The following is a 21,378-nucleotide window of genomic DNA, read 5'->3' as shown; positions in this document are numbered from 1 at the left end:
AGTCAGTTTTACATACCAAATTGGTCCACCATCTTAGCTGGCCCAGACACTGCTGCTTCTCCAGGACCATAGTGATTAACTGCCTTCACACGGAAGATGTATTCATTTCCCTGGATTAGCTTCTTGGCAATATAGTGGCAGTCAAGTACTTTTTCTGACAGAATGGTCCAAAGGAGGCGGCTTGTTTCTCTCTTCTCCAGGGTGTAATATTTAACTGGACATCCACCATCTTCAGCTGGTGGTGTCCATGTCAGTGTGACCTTCTCAGACGAAACTCCACTGACCTCAATAGGACCCGGAGCTGCGGGTACATCCAAAACCTTCACTTTCACAACTTCTTCTGTGACACCAAATGGATTGCTGGCTGTAATTGTGTATTCTCCAGAATCCGATCTCCCGGCGTATTTGACCGTCAATGTCGAGGACGTTGCAGTGGACTCAATCTGGCAGATATCTGAAGGCTTGAAGTATTTTCCACCCTTAGACCACACTGATGTTGGTGGGGGTTTGCCTACAATACTTGTTGCAGTTATGACGATGTGGTCACCCGCTCTGACTGTGAGTCCCTCCTTTACAGTGGAATCAATAGTGATGGTTGGTGCCTCTGTTGAATAAATCAATATAGTAATTACCTTCATGGTAGTAAACACACCACATTCTGTCACTTCATTTCATGATTAATAATACAATCATCAATATAAATATATATCTTACCGTATTCATCCTTGCACACAAGTGTATCTGTTTGTTCAGAGGGAGGGCTCAATGCTCCAGCGGCATTTTTTGCCCTGATTCTGAACTCAAACTTGCATCCCTCTTGCAGCTCTTTCACAGTGTATGCTGTGTCCACAACATTCACATTGTTAGCCTTTTGCCAGATCTTGGAAGGCAAATCACGTTTTTCCACGATGTAGCCTGTCAGTCTGTGTCCACCATCGTACTTGGGCTCAGTCCACTGAAGTGTTACAGTACTTCTTGTGATACTGATCACATCAGGTTTTCCAGGGGCATCTGAAACACAAACAAGAAGGATGCTCAATGTGATTGTAAGACAAAACCTCCCACATTTATGTAATTGTTCACCGTTTTCTGGTCTCATGATTATTCCAGTGAAAATATTACAAAAAAACAATTGCCAAGGGGACAAACAAGACACAATCCAATCTGGCCTATGGATGCCATGGGACACCTGAATGAACAATGAACCTTGAAAAAATATTCCACTTACCAATTGGATCCAAGGCAACATGCGCCTCAGTTGGTGGACTTGCTCTGCCAACACCGGCCAGATTCGTGGCCATGACTCTGAATTCATATTCCAGTCCTTCAGTTAAGCCGGTGACTTTGTGTTCCTTCATCTTAATGGCTCCCCCTGACCTCTTCCACAGCATGCTGTTCCTCTCCTTGAACTCAACATGGTAGCCTGAAATCACAAGGGTTCATAGATTGTTATGATTGTTAATCAGAATAATTTTTATTCATGTACCAGGAATTTGACCTGGTGATGTTGTGCTGACGTCCCCTTTCAATTAACCGAACACACTGACAGAATTTAGACAAATATACACAAAATCATTCACTTGACAACTCCCACAAGCATCAACTCAGAAAACATAGAGTTGCTACTGTATGCTAAAAAAGACACTTGTACTCTACCAGTAATTGGAGAGCCTCCGGTCTTCCTTGGATCAGACCAGGCCAAGAATGATGAATCATGACGCATACTCATGATCACAGGTGCAGGTGGTGCCTCAGGTACATCTGGAAAGGAGCGATAACATTACAATCAGTCAAGAATATCCAAATGACATCTAATGACAAAAAATGATCTATACAATTTAGAAGAAAACTTAACTTACTGAATGGATGCTTGGCAACAATAGGCTCGGATTTGAGTCCTTCACTAGCACCATGCTTGTTCTGTGCACAGACTCTGAAGATGTATTCCGTCTCCTCATGAAGACCTGTCACTCTGAAGGTGGTAGTATTGGAAACTGCTTCAATATCGGTAGCAATGCTAACCCACATATTGGTTACAGAATCCCTCTTCTCAAGAGTATAGTTGGTTATCTCTGATCCACCATCATCCTTCGGTGCAGTCCATCTCAGGGTGCACCCATCTGCAGTGACATCCTTAAACTTCATTGGTGCGACAGGCATTCCTGGTTTGCCAACCACCCTAATGAAAATGGTGGATTCCTTTACTCCAGAAATGTTTTTCAGTGTGACTGTGTACTTAGAGGCATCGCTCCTCTGGCAGTCACGGATCAGGAGGGTAGTGTTGACTGCTGTGGATTCTGCACACACTCTTCCAGTATCGGTCAAATCCTCATCCTCGCCCTTCTTCCAGGAGCATTTAGGAGTAGGTTTGCCGTAGAGTGGGAGCTTGATGCGGACTATACTTCCCTCCTTTGCAATGTAGCACAGATTGGGAATGCCCCGCAAGTCAACTCCAGGATGAACTAGAAAAGACAGAGGACAAGAATATGGTTAATATCTGCCGGTGAAAAACAATGGTAGTGAGATAAATCACAGATAGTTCATGAGGAGGAATTCCTTATGGGCCCTGGTCAAAAGTAGCACACTATATAGGGAAAGGGGTGCCATTTGGGATGCAGATAAAGACTTACTGATCTGGTCTTTCGCCACCACATCCAGCTCCTTGTACGGACTGTCACCAGAGTCATTTACAGCTTTGACTCTGTACTTATATTCTTTTCCTTCCACCAGATCCTTGGCACTGTACTGCATGTTCTTGGAACTCATTAGCTCCTTCCAGTTATCGTCTCCATTCATAACCTCAAGCACATACACAATGATGCGGCTACCGCCATCACTGAGAGGTTTCTTCCATCCAAGGGTGCATCCTTGCTTTGTGATCAACAAGGGCTTGAAGTCCATGACCGGCCCAGGTTCCTCTGTAATATCAAATGAGATTAGAAGAACATTCTCTCCACACAAAACAATGTAGATTATATTAGATATAATGCATGATCACTCACCAGATGCTCTAACTGAATCTGCAGTTTCACATGCCTCGCCAACACCATATTCATTCACAGCCTTGACTCTAAAACAGTAAGATCTACCAGCCTCCAAATCAGGGACCTTGAGAGTGTTTTTGGCATAGTTATCTTTAACTAGAGACCAAGCTTTTCTCTCTGCATCACGCTTTTCAATAATGTAACTGGTCACTTCGCTTCCACCATCAATAAGAGGAGTATCCCAAAGGATCTTTGCACTGTCCTTTGTTGTCCCCTTTACCATGAGATTGACTGGTGGCCCAGGGGTATCTGTATGTCAGATAGATAAATGCATTAAGGATTACAGATTAAGCCATATTTATTTAAGATCTCATGAATCGAGTCTTAAATACAATCATTTCTGCTTACCGTAAACCTTGACAACAATTGTATACATCTTCATTCCGCTGCGACTTTCAAGACTCAGGATATATTTGCCCGCATCATATCTGTTGCAACTCTGGACTAACACCACAGTGTCAGTGTCGGTGCTCTTGATAACGATGCCTTGTCTTTCCTTGATGTTGCTGTTCATTTTTGCCCAGATCACCTTGGGAGTGGGACGACCCTTTATGGTGGCGAAAAGTCTCATTTGGGACCCAGCACGGAGCTCCAGAACCTCCTTCAGGTCAGCACTGAGTTCTGCCTCAGGAGCAACTGAAATCAAAGCAAGAAAACTTGTTTCAATCTACACAATGTTGGGTGTGTACATATACTTAATTGTAAGCTCATTATAAACTTGAATACTTGAAAAACAAAGTTAATAAATCTACATGGTGATAGAGGTGAGTTTCCTCCCTTACCTTGTAAAGCATTTTGCGCACCAGAAAGGCTATGTATAAATCCAAATCAATTACTATTATTATTATTATTCTTACATATGATCCTAAAGTTAGCCTACAGTATACTCATTCAATCGGGTTAGTATTCAAATGTTAGCATACCCAAAATGTCCTTTGCTACATGTTTGTCTGGCACTTCGCATGTTTCACTGAAGCCCACTTTGTTCACGGCAGACACACGCAGTTGATATTCAGATTTATCAATGAGGTTCTGAACAAGGTAGAATGTGTCTTGGAGGTTCTTGGGCACGTTGCATCTGATCCAGTCTGTTGCGTCCGTTCTCTTGCATTCAACAAGGTATCCCAGAATGTCACTGCCTCCGTTATTGGCTGGTTTAGTCCAGGTCAGGCTAATCGTGCTGCGGCTGACGTCAGTGACCATCGGGTTCACAGGGGGTCCAGGAGGATCTATTGAGGAGCACATTTATGTTATATAAAAGGTCATTATAAATAAATATATATTTGAACATAATATAAAATCTACAGAGGGCAACATTACTGTAAAAGGTACATATTACATAAGCCATTTAACAGAAGCTTTTATCTAAAGTTACTTATGTGTGCACATATTTTACATATGGGTGGTCCTGGGAATTGAACCCACTACTCTGGCGTTAAAATTGCCATGCTCAACCAATTGAGCTACAAAGGACCATTAAAATGAAGTATAAAAATGTATTTAATGTATATACACTGGGTGTACTTTAAGAAAGCCTTCCTAATATTGAGTTGCACCCCTTTTTGCCCTCAGAACAGCCTCAGTTCATCGGGGCGTGGACTCTACAAGGAGTCGAAAGCGTTCCACAGGGATGCTGGCCCATGTTGACGCCAATGCTTCTCACAGTTGTGTCAAATTGGCTGGATGGGTGGTGGACCATTCTTAATACACACAGGAAACTGTTGAGCGTGAAAAACCCAGCAGCGTTGCAGATCTTAACACAAACCTGTGCGCCTGGCACCTACTACCATACCCCGTTCAAAGACACTTACATTTTTGTCTTGCTCATTAACCCTCTGATTGGCACACATACATAATCCATGTCTTCATTATCTCAAGGCTTCTTTATTTAACCTGTTTCCTCCCATTCATCTACAGTGATTGAAGTGGATTTAACAAGTGACATCAATAAGGGACCATAGCTTTCACCTGGATTAATCTGGTCAGTCTATGTCATGGAAAGAGTTCTTAATGTTTTGTACACTCAGTGAATATATTAAAAGTGTATTAAATAAATATCAAGTATACATTTTTATATTAAAAGTAAATATAAATGTACATATTATAGGTAGATATCAAGCTACATATTATAGGTGCATTGTCATCCAGAATGATTGTCATCCAGAATGATGTTGGGTAAATTGTTTTAATAAGTTTGGATACTTACTGATAGGATCGTGGGCTAAAGCCACAGTGGATGGCTCACTGGGTTTGCCAAGGCCAGCGTTGTTCAGGGCAATTACTCTGAATTCATACTCTGCTCCCTCTGACAGACCAGCAACTTCCAGGGTTCTCTCTATCAAGGCTTTCCTGTTCAGTTTAGTCCAGTTGACTTCCTTGGTTCCCTTCTTCTCCACTATGTATCCTAAGATGGTTGACTTGCCATCATCGGCAGGTTCCTTCCAGCTAACGGTCATGTGCTCTTTGGTGATGTTTGTGATGACTGGTGCCTCACATGCCCCAGGGACAGCTAAAAATAATGATTCAAGTATTAAACCAAGTCTGTTAAAGTATTTACTGTATTAAAACTACTGCATTAAAGTATATGAAAAAAGTAAATAGAAATCTTACTGAATGGATTCCTGGCATAGACGGGATCAGTCAAGATGGCTTCTCCAACCCCAAATCTATTCTCTGCGCGGACGCGGAACTGGTACTCTCGTCCCTCAATCAGTTTCTTTGTGGTGAGTTCAAACACATCACCCTGAATATGGGCTGCGACCTGAGCCCATTCAGCTCTACTGGTCTCACGTTTGTCAACAATGTAGTTTGTGATGTCCGAGCCTCCATCGGCAAGAGGCGCCTTCCAACTAATCTGGACACTATTGGCAAACACGTCACCAAACTTGACAGAGACTGGTGGACCGGGGACATCTAAGAAGAAGAATATGTTTATGTTTCTTGATTATAATAAATGTAATATGTTTCTAGTTGAAAAAACCAAATATCTTGAAATATATCTTTGTCTGTCTTTATACTTACCAAAAACAGTTAACTTAATTTCTCCAGTTTTGGATCCACTTGCATTTTCTGCCAAAATAGTATACTCTCCTGTGTGTTCCTTTGTTACTCCAAGAAGCTCTATGCTGAAGAGATGTCTCAACTGGGACATCTTCAACGTCTCAGAAGCTCTCAATACTTCCTCTCCCCTCTTCCATGTAACCTTGGGCATCGGTTTTCCAAACACCTCTGCCTCAAGAAGTACATTTGCCCCAGCCTTCACTGGCTTAAGCCTCTTCATTGGGATTCCAATTTCTACTCTTGGTGGCACTGAAATGATCATTGAGACATGGTCAAAACTGCACTAAAATCCAATCAAATCCATGGTATATACATATATGTACTTAATTTAGAGGAAACAAATGTCAATGCACTATTCCTACCCTTCTCTGCAGAGACCAGAACTGGGTCTGTGATGTCTGATGCCCGGCTCATGTTGACAGCGGTCTTTGCGATGACTCTGAACTGGTACTCCATGTCTTCCTCCAGTCCAGTTGCAGTGTACTCTTCTCTGGGTACATTCTGACTGCTGGTGTTGCAACGGACCCATTTGTCTCCAGGGAGCCTCAGGGCCTCAACATAATATCCAATGATCTTGCTTCCACCGTCATTCTTTGGTCTAGTCCAGACCAAGGTGACTGCATTCTTGGTAACATCAAGAACCTCTGGTTTGCCTGGTGTGTCTGTGCAGGAATAAATCAAGTACACAATGTTTGAGGAAGAAGTCGTACGATTTATGTATCATAATAGGAAAAAAGGAATAAAAAATACACATACCAACTGGTGTCCTTGCTGTGACGAAGTCAGACTTCTTGCTTGGCTTACTCTGTCCAGCACGATTGATGGCAGATACTCTGAAGTTGTATTCCAAGCCCTCAATAAGGCCTGCACAGGGATATTCCATTGATCTGACAACTGAGTCGTTAGCTTTGACCCAAAGGAGACTGTTCCTCTCTTTGCGTTCAATGTAGAAGCCAGTAATAGGGCTGCCACCATCGCTCTCAGGTCTGTCCCAGGCTACAAACATACAGTCCTTGTTGACCTTGGTGATGTGGCAGTTTAAAGGCTCACTGGGCACATCTATTGATAAAATACATCAAATAAAAACAAGTTTTAGATTAAGTGAACGATACAACAATACAACAGAGTTTAGTAGATTTTTTGTCTGAAACCCACCGAAGGGGAATTTGGCAATCATCCTGTCTGATGTTAGGGGGTCTGAGATTCCATAGCGATTCTCAGAACGGACACGGAAGATGTATTCCTTTCCAGGGATGAGCTTTCCCAGTCTGCAGCCAGTCTTGCCACAGGACGATACAGCGTTTACCCAGTCGCCTCTGATCACGTCACACTTCTCCACTACGTAGTTTGTAATCTGGCTTCCGCCATCTTCAATTGGTGCTTTCCAAGAGAGTGTGCAGGCATCAGCGTCAATGTCACTGATCTCAAATGGAGGCTCAGGCGCTCCGGGGATATCTGAAACATTAACATACAGTCATTATCAGCATCATATCTAACACAATTTTCATTCGAATAGTTTGAAAATAGAACCGACTAATTATTTTATGCAATTAAGATACAAACCTCTAATGATGATTTTAATATGCTGATCTACTTTAGCACAGCTGTTCTCAGCAACCAAACTGTATATTCCACTGTCGGTTCTGGACACGTCTTTGATGATGAGCACACACATGTTTGCAGATTTGTGCACAGCAAGACGACTAGAGGAAACAACATTGTCATCTCCTCGCATCCATGTGCAGGTTGGTGCTGGCTTTCCAGACACAAGAGCTTCCACTCTGAGTTTAGCTCCTGCTTTGGCAGACACAGCCTCCGCCATCATGATCTTGGGTTCCACTGAAAACCAAATAAAAAGGAATTTTTTGTTAACTTGATTTGATGAAAAATAATCCCTCATCACACACAAAAATCACAATTCTATTATGTGTAGATATGTTGTGAATAACATTGGTTGCAAAAAAAAGAAAACTTACGCATCTGTTCCTTGATCTCATAAGCGTCCCTAGTTTCAGTGTACGAACTGCGACCCATGATATTTCTTGCGGCCACCCGGAATCTATACTTCATACCCTCCTTGAGTCCACTAACTGAAAGGGTTAAATTTTTAACAGTTGTGTATGCCATCCATTGTGGTTCTGGCTTCTCTTCCACTGGTTCTTCCACAACCACAGGTGCAGGTACAGGTTCCGGAGGATGAGGAGCTTCCTCTCCTTCTACTGGTTCTGCTGGTTCTGGTTTTGGTTTGGGTGGGATGAGCCCCATGTATTCAACTATGTAACCATCTATCTTAGCTCCCCCATCACCCAATGGTTTCAGCCATCCCAGAAGTGCACTGTTCTTTGTAATTTCCAATACATCAATCTTCGGGCATGGTTCAGGTTTGCCTGAGGAGAAGAAAACCAGCAAAATGTTGTCAAACTTCAGACTTAAATAATTGAAGGCTAGGCTTCGAATGCCCGAATGAATGAATGGTCCTTAGATCATTAATGAAACGGTCAACCAAAAGGGTACTTACTGACAGGATCAGATGCCATGTAGGACTTTGGCGAGACCTTCGCAACTCCAGGACCATATTCATTCACAGCAGTGACTCTAAAGAAATACTCTGTGCCTGAAACAAGTTTCTTGACGTTGGTTTCAGTCTGTTCAATATTGTTTGCGACTGGTCCCCAGGTCTTGCGATCGATTTCACGCTTCTCAATAATGTAATGAGTGACTGCACTGCCACCATCGTTCTCAGGGGGTGACCATGCCAGTTTGGCGGACGTCTGTTTAATATCTGTGGCATCTAGACCCACTACAGGCCCTGGGGTATCTGTTGAGGGGAAAAACATGTAATCACATTGACATGTTTATGTAGTACAACATATTATAAGATTATGGGCAGATATTCAAACTGCAAGCAGCAATATAGCAATGTAGCAGTTCTGAGATGAGCGAAAACACACTACTTACCCAGTACTTTGACATTGACAAACACTGCCTTCTCCCCAGCTGGGCTGGACAGGGTCAGGGAGTATTTGCCTGAATCATCACGTGTACTTTCAGGGATAACCAAGAAGGTCATTGTGTCAATGATGTCCACATGGCCCTTCCTGACAACGTTATCGACACCCATTCTTCTCCAGCAGACTTTGGGAGGTGGTCTTCCCTTGATGGTTGCCACCAGTCGGATGGGACATCCGGCCCTGACTGTCAGACCGTCCTTCAGACTAGCATCCATGTCAATTTCAGGTGCCTCTGTTGGTCGAAGAAGGTGTAGATAGATGTATTAGTGTGATGATACACTAATGATCTTTCACACAATGTAATTCAACTGAAATATGCCACATTAAACAAACTCTAGTACTATTTACTATTCACTGACTAAGTCACTTGGGATAAGCCCATCTGCTAAATTACAAAAATGTGAATGGAAAATGTAAATGTATTTTAGGACTCACCAAGGATATCCTTGGGTTGCACGGGCATCGTAAGATCCGCCGTTAAGCTCATACCGCATTGATTTTGAGCAGAAACGCGGAATTCATACCATTCATGATCATCCAGACTGGAGACAGTGAATTCACATACAATTAGCTGGGCTGCGACATTACACCTCTTCCATGCCGCATCCTTGTTTCCCTTGATCCTCATTTCCACCACATAACCAATGATAGGAGCTCCACCATCAGAAACAGGCTTTGTCCACTTCAGTGCTACAGAGGTCCTTGTACTGTCACCAACCTTCAGATTTGTTGGAGGGGCTGGGACATCTGAAAATATCAAAACGAAATAAACAAACTGCATATTAACACAGATACTTTGGATATGCAAAGGCTAAAGCAAAACCATTGTGAATGTATGATTTTATCATATTTAGAACTGCTGTACTATACATACCTAGAGAATCCCTGGCGGCGAGTGATCTTGAGGGTTTGCTTGGTTCACCAAGTCCTATTTCATTCTCAGCCCTGACGCGGAACTGATATTCATGATCACGCAGCAAACCAGTGACAGTCAGTTGGGTCGAATCAATGGAATGCTTTGTGCAAGGAGACCATCGTACTCCGAATTCTTCCTTTTTCTCCAGAATGTAACCAGAGATTTCCTTTCCACCGTTATTCTCAGGAGGGTTCCATGTAACGGTCATCTCCTCCTTGGAGATCTTGACAACTTCTGGTGCTTCTGGAATGCCAGGTTTACTGAATTCGGTCCTTGCCACAATAGGTGCGCTCTCCACTGCAGGACCTGCCCCCATCTTGTTTTCTGCACGCACCCTGAATATATATTCATTTCCTTCTACAAGGCGGGTTACTTTAGCAGAGTTGGTGATCACAGCAGAAGAATGTATGGACCACACCATTCTCTTCTTCTCACACTTTTCTATGATGTAGTTATAAATTTCACATCCACCATCATCATCTGGCATATCCCATGTCAACATGCACCTATCCACTGTAACACCATTTACAACTAGGTTGCTGATAGGACCAGGTCTATCAAGCACACACACATTCGCCCATCCAGTGGCTGTTCCAGCACTATTGGTAGCAGTGATGTTATATTTTCCAGTATCTCCACGTCTTGAGTTTGTCAACAGGAATTTAGAGAATTCTACACCGGCTTCTATTTGGAGCCTTGGGCTCTTGGTGATGTCCCCTGTGTCTTTCTCCTTTGTCCACTTTACTTCCGGAACTGGTTTTCCCTTGACATCAGCTTCAATTGGAATGGCGTCACCGGCATTAACCACTAGAGTCCATTGCAACTTCATCTTGATCTCTGGCACCACTAACTGTTCTTTAACCTCAACCTCAGCAGTTGTCACCCAGTTGCTCTCACCTCCTTCATTCTTTGTCTGTACCCTGAACTGGTAAATTTCGTTTTCAATGCACTTGTCTGCCATGAAGTAAGTTTCCTTAATCGCACCCTTGTGCAGTCTCTCCCATTCCTCTGCCACTTTAGGTTTCTTTTCAACATGGTAGCCCAGGTTACGGCTGCCACCATCATAGTCTGGTCTCTTCCATTTCAGGAAGACGAATGTCTTGCCGATCTCAGAGATAATGAAGTCAATAGGGTCACCAGGCTTCTCAATGGGATCAACAGCAAGGATGGCTGTTTTGGTCTCTGTTGAAGGTCCAGCACCAATTTTGTTCTCTGCACTCACACGGAAGAAGTATTCACAACCCTCATGGAGTGGTGCCTTCATAAGGCGTTTGGTGCAATCATTTGATACCACTGTCCAATTCCTTTGACTAGGTTGACGGCTCTCAATAATGTACTGTGTTATTTCAGTTCCTCCATTATCCTCTGGGTTCTCCCAGGAAACCATGCAGGATTCTTTTGTCACGTAAGTGGTCTTCAGATTCTGACAGACGCCTGGAGTGTCAAGCACATTCACAATAATGGTAGCCTGTGCTTGACCACTGCTGTTTTTAGCAAGGATAGCATACTTTCCATAATCTTGCCTTACTGCATCTGAAATCACCAGCTCAACCAGAGGGAAGTTGTTGTTCATCTCAGTACGCCTGTCTATGCCTAGAATCTTGGCATCCTTAGACCAAGTGATATCAGGATCAGGTCTACCTTTAACTCTAGTAACAAGATTGATACTCTGTCCCACCCTAACTGTCAGAAGGTCACGGCAAGCAACATCAACTGTCAGCTCTGGGGGAACCAGAATGTCCTTGGCAAGGACTGTTTCTGAGAGCTCTGTAGGTTTTCCATCTCCAATAATATTGGAAGCGCTAATGCGGAACCTGTATTCCATGCCCTCAGTAAGTCCCATTGCTCTAAATGCGCACATCGGGATGAGATCCTTATGAACTTTCTCCCATTTGGCGCTGGCTGATTTCTGACATTCAACTATATAACCTAAGATGGGGCTGCCTCCATCTCTTGTTGGCTTGGTCCACACCAAGTCAGCATATGACTTGCTCCAGTCCCTCAGCTTAGGGTTTAATGGGGGTCCTGGCTTAGTAATAGGACGGGTGCACTTCACTGGATCTGATACAGGAGAGGGCTCGCTGACGCCAGCAACGTTCTCAGCAAAGATTCTGAACTCGTAGCTGTTGTTCTCAAACAGACCTGATGCTCTGTATCGGAGATCCAATATAGGTGTCTTGTTGACGCGGATCCATTTCCCTGTCATTTCTCTGCGCTCTACTACATAGCCACTGACTGGACTGCCACCATCAAATTCAGGCAGAGTCCATTCTATGGTCACAGCATTCTCTGTGATATCAGAGCAGGTTGGCTGGCCTGGAGGGCCAGGTGGATCAAACATATGTTTGGCAATAGTGGGAGGACTCTCAAGTCCAGCACCAATGCCCACCTTGTTTTCTGCACGGACACGCAGAATATATTCACGACCTTTCTCCAATCGAGAAATTTTAGCCTTTGTACCAGTGCATCCTGAGCACACAACTGACCATGGTTCCCATGCCTTTTTGGTATCCTTCTTTTCAACAATATAACACGTCAAAGGAGTGCCACCGTCATCTTTAGGTGGTCTCCAGTTGATGACCATGTGGTCAGGGGTAACTTCAAGGATGTTGATCGGGCCAATGGGGGCACCTGGGACATCGAGCACAGTGACGTGCAGAGCAACAGTCTTGCTTCCAGCAGGGTTTGCCACGGTGAGGAGATACTCTCCAGTGTCACCTCTGATACATCCAGTGATGGTGAGAGATGTGTTCATGCCCTCAGTGTCAATCTTGACGTTGCCCTTTGTTGCCAGTTCCTTTCCGTCACTCACCCACTTGGCTGTGGGAGTAGGAATTCCTTTCATGACTGCTGGGAGTACGATAGTGCTTCCAGCCTTGACAATCAAACCCTCAATAAGCTTCACATCCACTGAAATAGTTGGTGGCACTGAAAAAAGAAACATCAATGTTAGACTTTGAGGCATGTGGGCTGTTATTTATTCTTATTGTTGATCAAAGAAGTCTTACAGAGTTTCTCCTGGCAGGTTACAGGGACACTGGTGTCAGGACGGCTCACGCCAACAGCATTCTGGGACTTCACACGGAACCTGTATGTCTTTCCCTCCTCCAGTCCAGTGACATGGCTATGAGGATTGGTGACAGTCTTGAAGGTGACCCAGTCTTTTCCCTCTCCCTCCTGGTGCTCAACGATGAATCCAGTGATCTCACTTCCTCCGTCGCGGTCTGGCCAATCCCATTGGAGCCAGACTTCAGTCTTATCTACGTCGATGTGGTGTAGATTCTTTGGTGGACCGGGTGGATCTGAAAGTCATTCAATTTTGAAAATCAAACGATGAATCGTAATAGATGGTTGGTAAACATTTGGGAAATTGTCACCGAAGTGTTCAAAAACATATAGAATATAACTTTATTATCCATCTGAGGATGGCAAATATTTTTCTACCGTCCTCCGATGGGCAATAACATTCTAATCGATTTTATCCCTTACAGAAAAACACATGATTTCACATGTGGAAAATCATATGATTTCACATGAGAAATTTCACGTGAAATCATGTGAAAACAAGTGTTTTTGGAACACTTCCGTAAGGGTATTACATTCTATTCCATTCTTGTTATCATCAGTACTCACAAAGAGGATCAACAGCCTTGATCGGCGTCTTAGTCATGATGTAGGAACCTCTGCCAAACTGGTTCTCAGCAGCAACACGGAACAGATACTGGACTCCTTCCATAAGATACAGAGCCATCAGACTAGGCTTCTTGTTTGATGCAGCGACGGGCACCCATTTCTCAGCCGCCACGTCTTTCTTTTCCACAACGTAGTGAGAGATGACAGCCCCTCCATCATCCTCAGGAACCTTCCAGGTCAGGTAGGCTGACTCACTGGTGATCTCAGAGATTTTCAGATCCCGAGGAGGTCCGGGTTTATCTAGATAAACACGCAAATATTAATGAATTAATCAACACATGTTCCTTTTTTACTTAAATAAATGATATGTCCCAACAAACAAGCCGAAAATAAACAGCATACAGTACATTGCATTTTGTGTTAACTATGCATAATTAGAGCAACTATTTGTTGGGATTTTTCTCAAATAAACAAACTTCTTATTAATTGTTCTCAGTTAAATGTAACATACCTAAGGTGAGCACTGTGCATGTAGCGGACTTCTTTCCAGCTGCATTTTCAATAGTGAGTGTGTAGTTGCCGCTGTCTGAGCGGACACAGTTGAGCATAACAAGTTTGCTGCCATTGGCAGTGGCAGCAATGGTACAACGATCTGCGGGAACCTCTTCTCCGTTCTTCTGCCATGCTACAGTGGGAGGTGGCATGCCCTTGATCACTGAACTGAGAGTAATATTAGTTCCTACCATCGCAAGATGGTCACGGGACATATTGGCATCAAGCAGCAACTCTGGTTTCTCTGTATAGGGATACAACAAAAATATATTATTGTTGTAAGTTGTACATAGAATTATTGATGATAATTTCCACATTGATATAAAGTTAATAATAAATAAAAATGAACTACTTACCCAGTCTGTCATGTACTTTCACTGTTTGCTTACAAGGGGCAGGCTCAGAGCGTCCAGCAGCATTCACAGTGAAGACCCTGATGTTGTACTCTGCTCCGTCTTCCAGGCCCTTTAGAACATAGTTGCATTCTGGGCACTCTTCAGGAGTCTCATTGCCCTGTGACCATTCTACTGCACCAACCTTCTGGTACTCAACAAGGTAACCAAAGATTTTGCCTTTGCCATCATGGCGAGGTAGCTGCCATTTCAGGCTTACGGTATCCTTGGTCTTGTCGATTGCCTCTGGCAGTACAGGGGGGCTGGGAGGAACTATACAGAGAGAAAATGCATCAGTTACCAATCCTAACTTCATATCAATAATTTACAATAGACCAAATAGCTTATTAGGCTTTTTAAAATAGTTAATAGACTTACCAATTGGATCTTTGGCAAGAATTGTGTTTGATGGGGGACTAGGGTCACCAGTGCCGATTTCATTCTCTGCCATAACCCGGAATTGATATTGACAGCCTTCAATAAGGTCAAGCACCCTGAACTGAGTAGTTGGGTAGAGGGGTTCTCTGGTGGCACGAGACCATCTCTTTGCAGCTGGCTCCTTCTTCTCCAATATGTAGTTAGTGATGGGCTTGCCGCCATCACGAGGTCTGCTCCAAAGCACAAGGCAGTTGTCAGCATACACCTCCCTCACGTTGGGCATCTCTGGTGCCTCAGGCACTCCTGTAAAACACAGGATAACAAGTCACATTAGGAACAGCAACAACGGCACTCAAGTGGACAAAAAATAAGTAAATAATGGTTTTATCCCAAATGGCAACCTATTCCCTGTATAGTGCATTACTTTTAGCCAAGGCCCATAGGGCTCTGGTCAAAAGTAGTGCACTATATAGGGAATAAGGTGCCATTTGAGACACAACCTAAATAATTTAAATCTATTGCAGTGATTACGTACTGAAGAGATCTTTGGCTCTCATCTCCTCTGAATCCAGTGGGTCACTGATTCCATACATGTTCTCAGCACAGATTCTCATGATGTACTCTCTTCCCTCAATCAACCTGGGGATTTTGCACGTCAACTTCGTCGAAGCAGATGTTACATTCCTCCAGATGTCACTATTGACGTCTCTCTGGTCAATGATGTAGTTGGACACGTCCACTCCGCCAGAATCAATAGGAGGTTTCCAAGAGATCACCATAAACTCTCTGTGAACTTCATCAAAGATGACTGGACCCACTGGTGGTGTTGGGCGATCTGGATAGGAAACCATAATGTGTTGGTCACTTTGGTTCATAATTTATGATAATGGTTTGTTCACTTTGGTTCAAAACTTTAACTTTGGTTCATCTATGTTTTTTTGTTTTGTTTTTTTACATCAATTTAACAAATAATATTAGAGGCCATTGATGTGAGATGTTCAGCTTGACTGAATAACAACTTACCTACAACAGTCACATTGCAAATGCCCTTTCGAGAGCCGGTGCTGTTTTCAACCAGCACGCAGTATCTGCCGCTGTGCTCGCGCTTGGCTTTCATAAGGCCTAAAGTCATGGTGGTCAGTGAGTTTTTGAACTTGATGTGCTGATCGGCTTTCAGCTCTTCGTCATCTCTGTACCACATGATAGATGGAGAGGGCTTTCCGGTGTAGCGACCCTGGAGAGCCATGCTCTCCCCAACATGGATGATGATCTTGTCACGGAAGTCAAGCTCAATGGTTGGTGGTTCTGAAAAGGCACATTCAACATCATTACTATATTTCAAGATAAGATTTCAATTCAAAACATCCTCTGTTTTCGGTATTCTACAATCAAGTTTAATCAAAGTGATTTGGTAGAATCAAAGTAGAAAACGGCAACCATCTCACCAAGTTCATCTTTGCAGGTGATTGGTTTGGTGCAGAACGATGGCTTGCTGGGCCCAATTTCATTCACAGCGCTAACTCTGAACTCATAGGTGTCCCCATCTCTCAGACCGTCGTAGGTGAATCTCCTCTCCATCAGTTTCTCCTTTGTCAGACGTGTGAACTTGTCCTTGCCGATCATACGGGCCTCCAGGATGTACTTGGTGACCTCTGACCCTCCGTCAGACACAGGAGGTTTCCATGTTAAGCTGATATAGTCTTTATGAACTGCTGTTACTTCAAGGTCCTCTGGGCGGTCTGGAACGGCTGGGTAACACAACACAATAGATTACTCATCACATCACATTTTTTAAATGTCATAATAAGAAAGGACATTTTTTTATATATTTTTTTTTAAAGGAGTGGGGCAGTTAGGAGAGAGTGCTGAAAGAACCCATATGGGCAGTGGTATAATGTACTGTACATTTGCTTGAGAGGCAGTGGGTTATACCGCTTGACCACTCCAGGCCAAGAAAAAGTAATCTCGATATAGTTATGTATGTAGACCAGACTTACTGATGGGATCCTTTATGATGATTTCACATGCGGTGTTAACAAAAGGTCCAACTCCAATGGAGTTCTCAGCTGCGATTCTAAAGAAGTAAGCTTTTCCATTCTGCAGTCCGTGGGCCACAGCATTGTGTCTGGTGACTGTGTAGGACAGGGCAGTCCAGGCCTTCCTCTCCGCATCACGCTTCTCAATGATGTAGTTGGTGATGGCAGAACCACCATCATCCTCAGGACAAAACCAGTTCAACTTGCAGGAGTCGCTAGTGAGGTTCTCGGAGGTGAAGGGTACGCCAACTGGACCAGGGACATCTGAGGAAGAACATGAAAGATTGTGAGACCTCTGTTCTATTTGTGGTAACATGCATGGTTGTTATTGAGCTGCTACAGGGACAGCGGAGAAAAAAATAAAAATAAATTGTGTACAAGAGATAATAACTTGTGGACACAAGATTGTTTTTCCACATTACAATCTAATTAGAGTATCTCAACTTGAGTATCACACACACTTCTTTAAGTGTCGTCCTGGTTCTGCATGTGTATGAGTTCCTATCTTATTTATTGATTCTTTCCTGTCATTTCTACACACTTACCCAGGACATCAACAATGATAGATCTCTTCTTTTCTCCTCCTGAGTTAGCAGCAGTCAGAGTATAGACTCCTTGGTGTCTCCTGGTGCAGGGCTTGATGACCAGCGATGAGCTGATGGCGGTGGTCTCAACTGCACTTTCTGGTGGTAGAGCACCGTCATCACGGCTCCATGTGATCTTTGGAGCAGGCTGGCCAGACACAAAGGCCAGGATGCGGATCACACCACCGGCATGGACCACCATCCTTTCCTTCACTGTGGCATCAAGGTCAACCTCAGGAGCAACTGTGATAGGCATAAAAAAAAAAATATTATCATTCCATTTATCCCAAACAGATGAACTAGATCACAATTTCAGGGAGCAGATGAAGAATTTAAAAGCATGATATTATCATATGCGGATGTAAACAGGTCAATAAAGAAAAGCAGGAAAAGTCAAGAAAATTAGGACATTGCTTTGTCGGTAGGTACATTTCAATGAAGTATGAATAGAGGATAATGATTCATCTATCTATTTCTCCTAAAACAAGAGATCATCATTTCAAGAAGGAGAAATTTAAGAAGTTAACTCACTTGTCCTGTCTTCAACCTTAATAGCGTCTGGGACTTCACCGGGTTCGCTGGGGCCTGCAGCATTCAACGCTGTCACTCTAAACTTGTAGAATCCACCGGTCTTCAACCCAGTAATGACCAACTTGGTGCTTCTGTGCTCCTTGTCTTTAGCCTGAAACAAAAACATATGTTATGTAAAACTTGTGCACATACAGGTTACCTTATTGGGAAAAAAACATTCAAATTACAAAAACAATCATTATACTTACTTTAACCCATTTGTCTGTTCCATCCTCTGAGTATTCAACAATGTATCCCGTGATCTTAGATCCACCATCCTTCAGAGGTGGGATCCAGACTAGATCCACTGATGACTTGGTCCAGTCTGTGACCTTTGGTGTTGGAGGTCCAGGGACAGCTACACAATCAAATTCAAACCATGTTTAAAACACTGAAATATGGTTGCAAAAATCTGTGCAATAAGCTATTAAAAACAAAAAACTACAAGTAGGCATTGGTCTGAAGCCGAAAAAAAAAGGAAATTCACATGAGCACCACAATGACTACTCCACCCATGCCTTCCAGCACACAGCTTTGAACTACTACAGTAGATATGTTGGTCTATTCAAATAATGGCTGAATCTCAAACCGAACACTTCAAACCCACTGGGCACAGAATTATTTTATTTTTATATATTAACTTTATTTAACTAGGCAAGTCAGTTAAGAACAAATTCTTATTTACAAAGACGGCCTACCCCGGGCCAATTGTGCACCGCCCTATGGGACTCCCAGTCACAACTGGACATGATCCAGCCTGGATTTGAACCAGGGACTGAAGTGACACCTCTTGCACTGAGATGCAGTGCCTTAGACCACTGCGCCACTCGGGAGCACAGATGTCAATTTAATGGATATTCAATGTAATTTCATTGAAATGACGTGGAAACAAGTTTGATTCAACCAGTGTGTGCCCAGTGTGAACACTCGATCACTTGATATGCGCGTTCACGATCAAGTACAAACAAGTACATTTCAAAAATAATCTGAATAAATCAACATAAATTAAGAAATCTTAAAACATCTAAAAGTATTTGTCTTAGTCGCACATCTAGCAAAGGACTGTAGTGCTTGAAGGGGTGGTATTTCTGACGTTTCATAATGTACATGAAAGCTAGCTAGCTAATGGACAAGTTATCTAGCTAGCTTAGCCTGAGTCAGCCACTTCATATGAAATGAAATTGCAGCTAACCACTGCTAGCTAGCAGCAGGCAGTCTACAACAAGCCAAATCAGCTCATGCAATCACTGGCGACCGATAGACTTGCACATATTCTGTGCGGAAGTAGAGAGATGTAATTTTCTTTTTACAACTCTGTTGTCACTCCCTGAGTGCACTGCCCATGTTTCATAGCAAGTCATGCTAGCTACTACAAGACCGCTCCCAGGAGAATGTGCACAAATAGATTTTCTAATGTGGAATATTGGTGGCAGTTGGGATGTCGAGTGTGCATCGTCTCAATGTTCATTTTGGCCAAAACACTTGCAGACACGATTGATCACTATCGAACACATCAGCAAGTGGCCACTCGATAGAGGGCTTAAGGGCGATTCAGCCAATGTGTATGCAGGTTGATTAGGCTTCAAACCTTCTCAAACACTTATTCTAATTCCTAATTATATGGCAGCAGCTGTGTTGTTGCCAAGCAACTGAGTTGTTTGACCCGGTGCTAGAACTCTGAGCTTCGGCTGAAAAATATGTTAGCATTGTCAGAAATGCTACAAAAAGGTAGCATATCATTGGTTCTTAATGGACAGAAATGGGCACGTGAGAGCAATAAATTATACATTTAATAAAAATTGTTGCACCCACAAACTTAGTCAATCCAATGGATGCTATAGTCACTTTATGGATGCTATATGTCCAATGGATGCTGTAGTCACTTTATGGATGCTATAGTCACTTTATGGATGCTATATGTCCAATGGATGCTATAGTCACTTTATGGATGCTATATGTCCAATGGATGCTATAGTCACTTTATGGATGCTATAAGTCCAATGGATGCTATAGTCACTTTATGGATGCTATAGTCACTTTATGGATGCTATAAGTCCAATGGATGCTATAGTCACTTCATGGATGCTATAAGTCCAATGGATGCTATAGTCACTTCATGGATGCTATATGTCCAATGGATGCTATAGTCACTTTATGGATGCTATAAGTCCTATGGATGCTATAAGTCCAATGGATGCTATAGTCACTTCATGGATGCTATAAGTCCAATGGATGCTATAGTCACTTTATGGATGCTATAGTCACTTCATGGATGCTATCGTCACTTTATGGATGCTATAGTCACTTTATGGATGCTATAGTCACTTTATGGATGCTGTAGTCACTTTATGGATGCTGTAGTCACTTTATGGATGCTATAGTCACTTTATGGATGCTGTAGTCACTTTATGGATGCTATAGTCACTTTATGGATGCTATATGTCCAATGGATGCTGTAGTCACTTTATGGATGCTATAGTCACTTTATGGATGCTGTAGTCACTTTATGGATGCTATAGTCACTTTATGGATGCTATAAGTCCAATGGATGCTATAGTCACTTTATGGATGCTATAAGTCCAATGGATGCTATAGTCACTTTATGGATGTTATAAGTCCAATGGATGCTATAGTCACTTTATGGATGCTATAAGTCCAATGGATGCTATAGTCACTTCATGGATGCTATAAGTCCAATGGATGCTGTAGTCACTTTATGGATGCTATCGTCACTTTATGGATGCTATAAGTCCAATGGATGCTATAGTCACTTCATGGATGCTATCGTCACTTTATGAATGCTATAGTCACTTCATGGATGCTATATGTCCAATGGATGCTATAGTCATCTTATGGATGCTATAAGTCCTATGGATGCTATAAGTCCAATGGATGCTATAGTCACTTCATGGATGCTATAAGTCCAATGGATGCTATAGTCACTTCATGGATGCTATCGTCACTTTATGGATGCTATATGTCCAATGGATGCTATAGTCACTTCATGGATGCTATCGTCACTTTATGGATGCTATAAATCCAATGGATGCTATAGTCACTTTATGAATGCTATAGTCACTTCATGGATGCTATATGTCCAATGGATGCTATAGTCACTTTATGGATGCTATAAGTCCAATGGATGCTATAGTCACTTCATGGGATGCTATAAGTCCAATGGATGCTGTAGTCACTTTATGGA

The 21,378-nt window shown here is 42.9% G+C and overlaps 1 protein-coding gene across 5 annotated transcripts in view; it reads right to left on the bottom strand.

Annotated features, from left to right (window-relative positions):
* ttn.1 (titin, tandem duplicate 1) overlaps positions 1–21,378 on the bottom strand; it is a 186,535-nt gene that overhangs the window by 50,238 nt on the left and 114,919 nt on the right. For all 5 annotated transcript variants that reach the window (XM_036959132.1, XM_036959129.1, XM_036959130.1 and 2 more), the window contains 33 exons: positions 18,386–18,534; positions 18,138–18,288; positions 17,568–17,849; positions 16,984–17,286; positions 16,432–16,734; positions 16,010–16,291; positions 15,522–15,821; positions 14,987–15,289; positions 14,573–14,881; positions 14,176–14,460; positions 13,665–13,964; positions 13,040–13,333; positions 9,990–12,959; positions 9,551–9,862; positions 9,063–9,347; positions 8,623–8,922; positions 8,081–8,491; positions 7,668–7,943; positions 7,260–7,559; positions 6,861–7,163; positions 6,467–6,766; positions 6,066–6,353; positions 5,655–5,957; positions 5,251–5,553; positions 3,968–4,273; positions 3,393–3,680; positions 3,003–3,293; positions 2,631–2,918; positions 1,860–2,462; positions 1,657–1,761; positions 1,229–1,423; positions 715–1,011; positions 17–604 (listed from right to left, as the gene is read on the bottom strand). In XM_036959132.1, coding sequence (XP_036815027.1) covers positions 17–604; positions 715–1,011; positions 1,229–1,423; positions 1,657–1,761; positions 1,860–2,462; positions 2,631–2,918; positions 3,003–3,293; positions 3,393–3,680; positions 3,968–4,273; positions 5,251–5,553; positions 5,655–5,957; positions 6,066–6,353; positions 6,467–6,766; positions 6,861–7,163; positions 7,260–7,559; positions 7,668–7,943; positions 8,081–8,491; positions 8,623–8,922; positions 9,063–9,347; positions 9,551–9,862; positions 9,990–12,959; positions 13,040–13,333; positions 13,665–13,964; positions 14,176–14,460; positions 14,573–14,881; positions 14,987–15,289; positions 15,522–15,821; positions 16,010–16,291; positions 16,432–16,734; positions 16,984–17,286; positions 17,568–17,849; positions 18,138–18,288; positions 18,386–18,534 — 12,573 coding nt within the window. The remainder of the gene's footprint in view (positions 1–16; positions 605–714; positions 1,012–1,228; positions 1,424–1,656; positions 1,762–1,859; positions 2,463–2,630; positions 2,919–3,002; positions 3,294–3,392; positions 3,681–3,967; positions 4,274–5,250; positions 5,554–5,654; positions 5,958–6,065; positions 6,354–6,466; positions 6,767–6,860; positions 7,164–7,259; positions 7,560–7,667; positions 7,944–8,080; positions 8,492–8,622; positions 8,923–9,062; positions 9,348–9,550; positions 9,863–9,989; positions 12,960–13,039; positions 13,334–13,664; positions 13,965–14,175; positions 14,461–14,572; positions 14,882–14,986; positions 15,290–15,521; positions 15,822–16,009; positions 16,292–16,431; positions 16,735–16,983; positions 17,287–17,567; positions 17,850–18,137; positions 18,289–18,385; positions 18,535–21,378) is intronic.

Source organism: Oncorhynchus mykiss, chromosome 22 (assembly GCF_013265735.2).
Source record: "Oncorhynchus mykiss isolate Arlee chromosome 22, USDA_OmykA_1.1, whole genome shotgun sequence".
In the NCBI taxonomy this organism is placed as follows: Eukaryota; Metazoa; Chordata; class Actinopteri; order Salmoniformes; family Salmonidae; genus Oncorhynchus; species Oncorhynchus mykiss.
The sequence above is the reverse complement of the archived record's forward strand: the minus strand, read 5'-3'. Positions and strand labels throughout refer to the sequence as shown.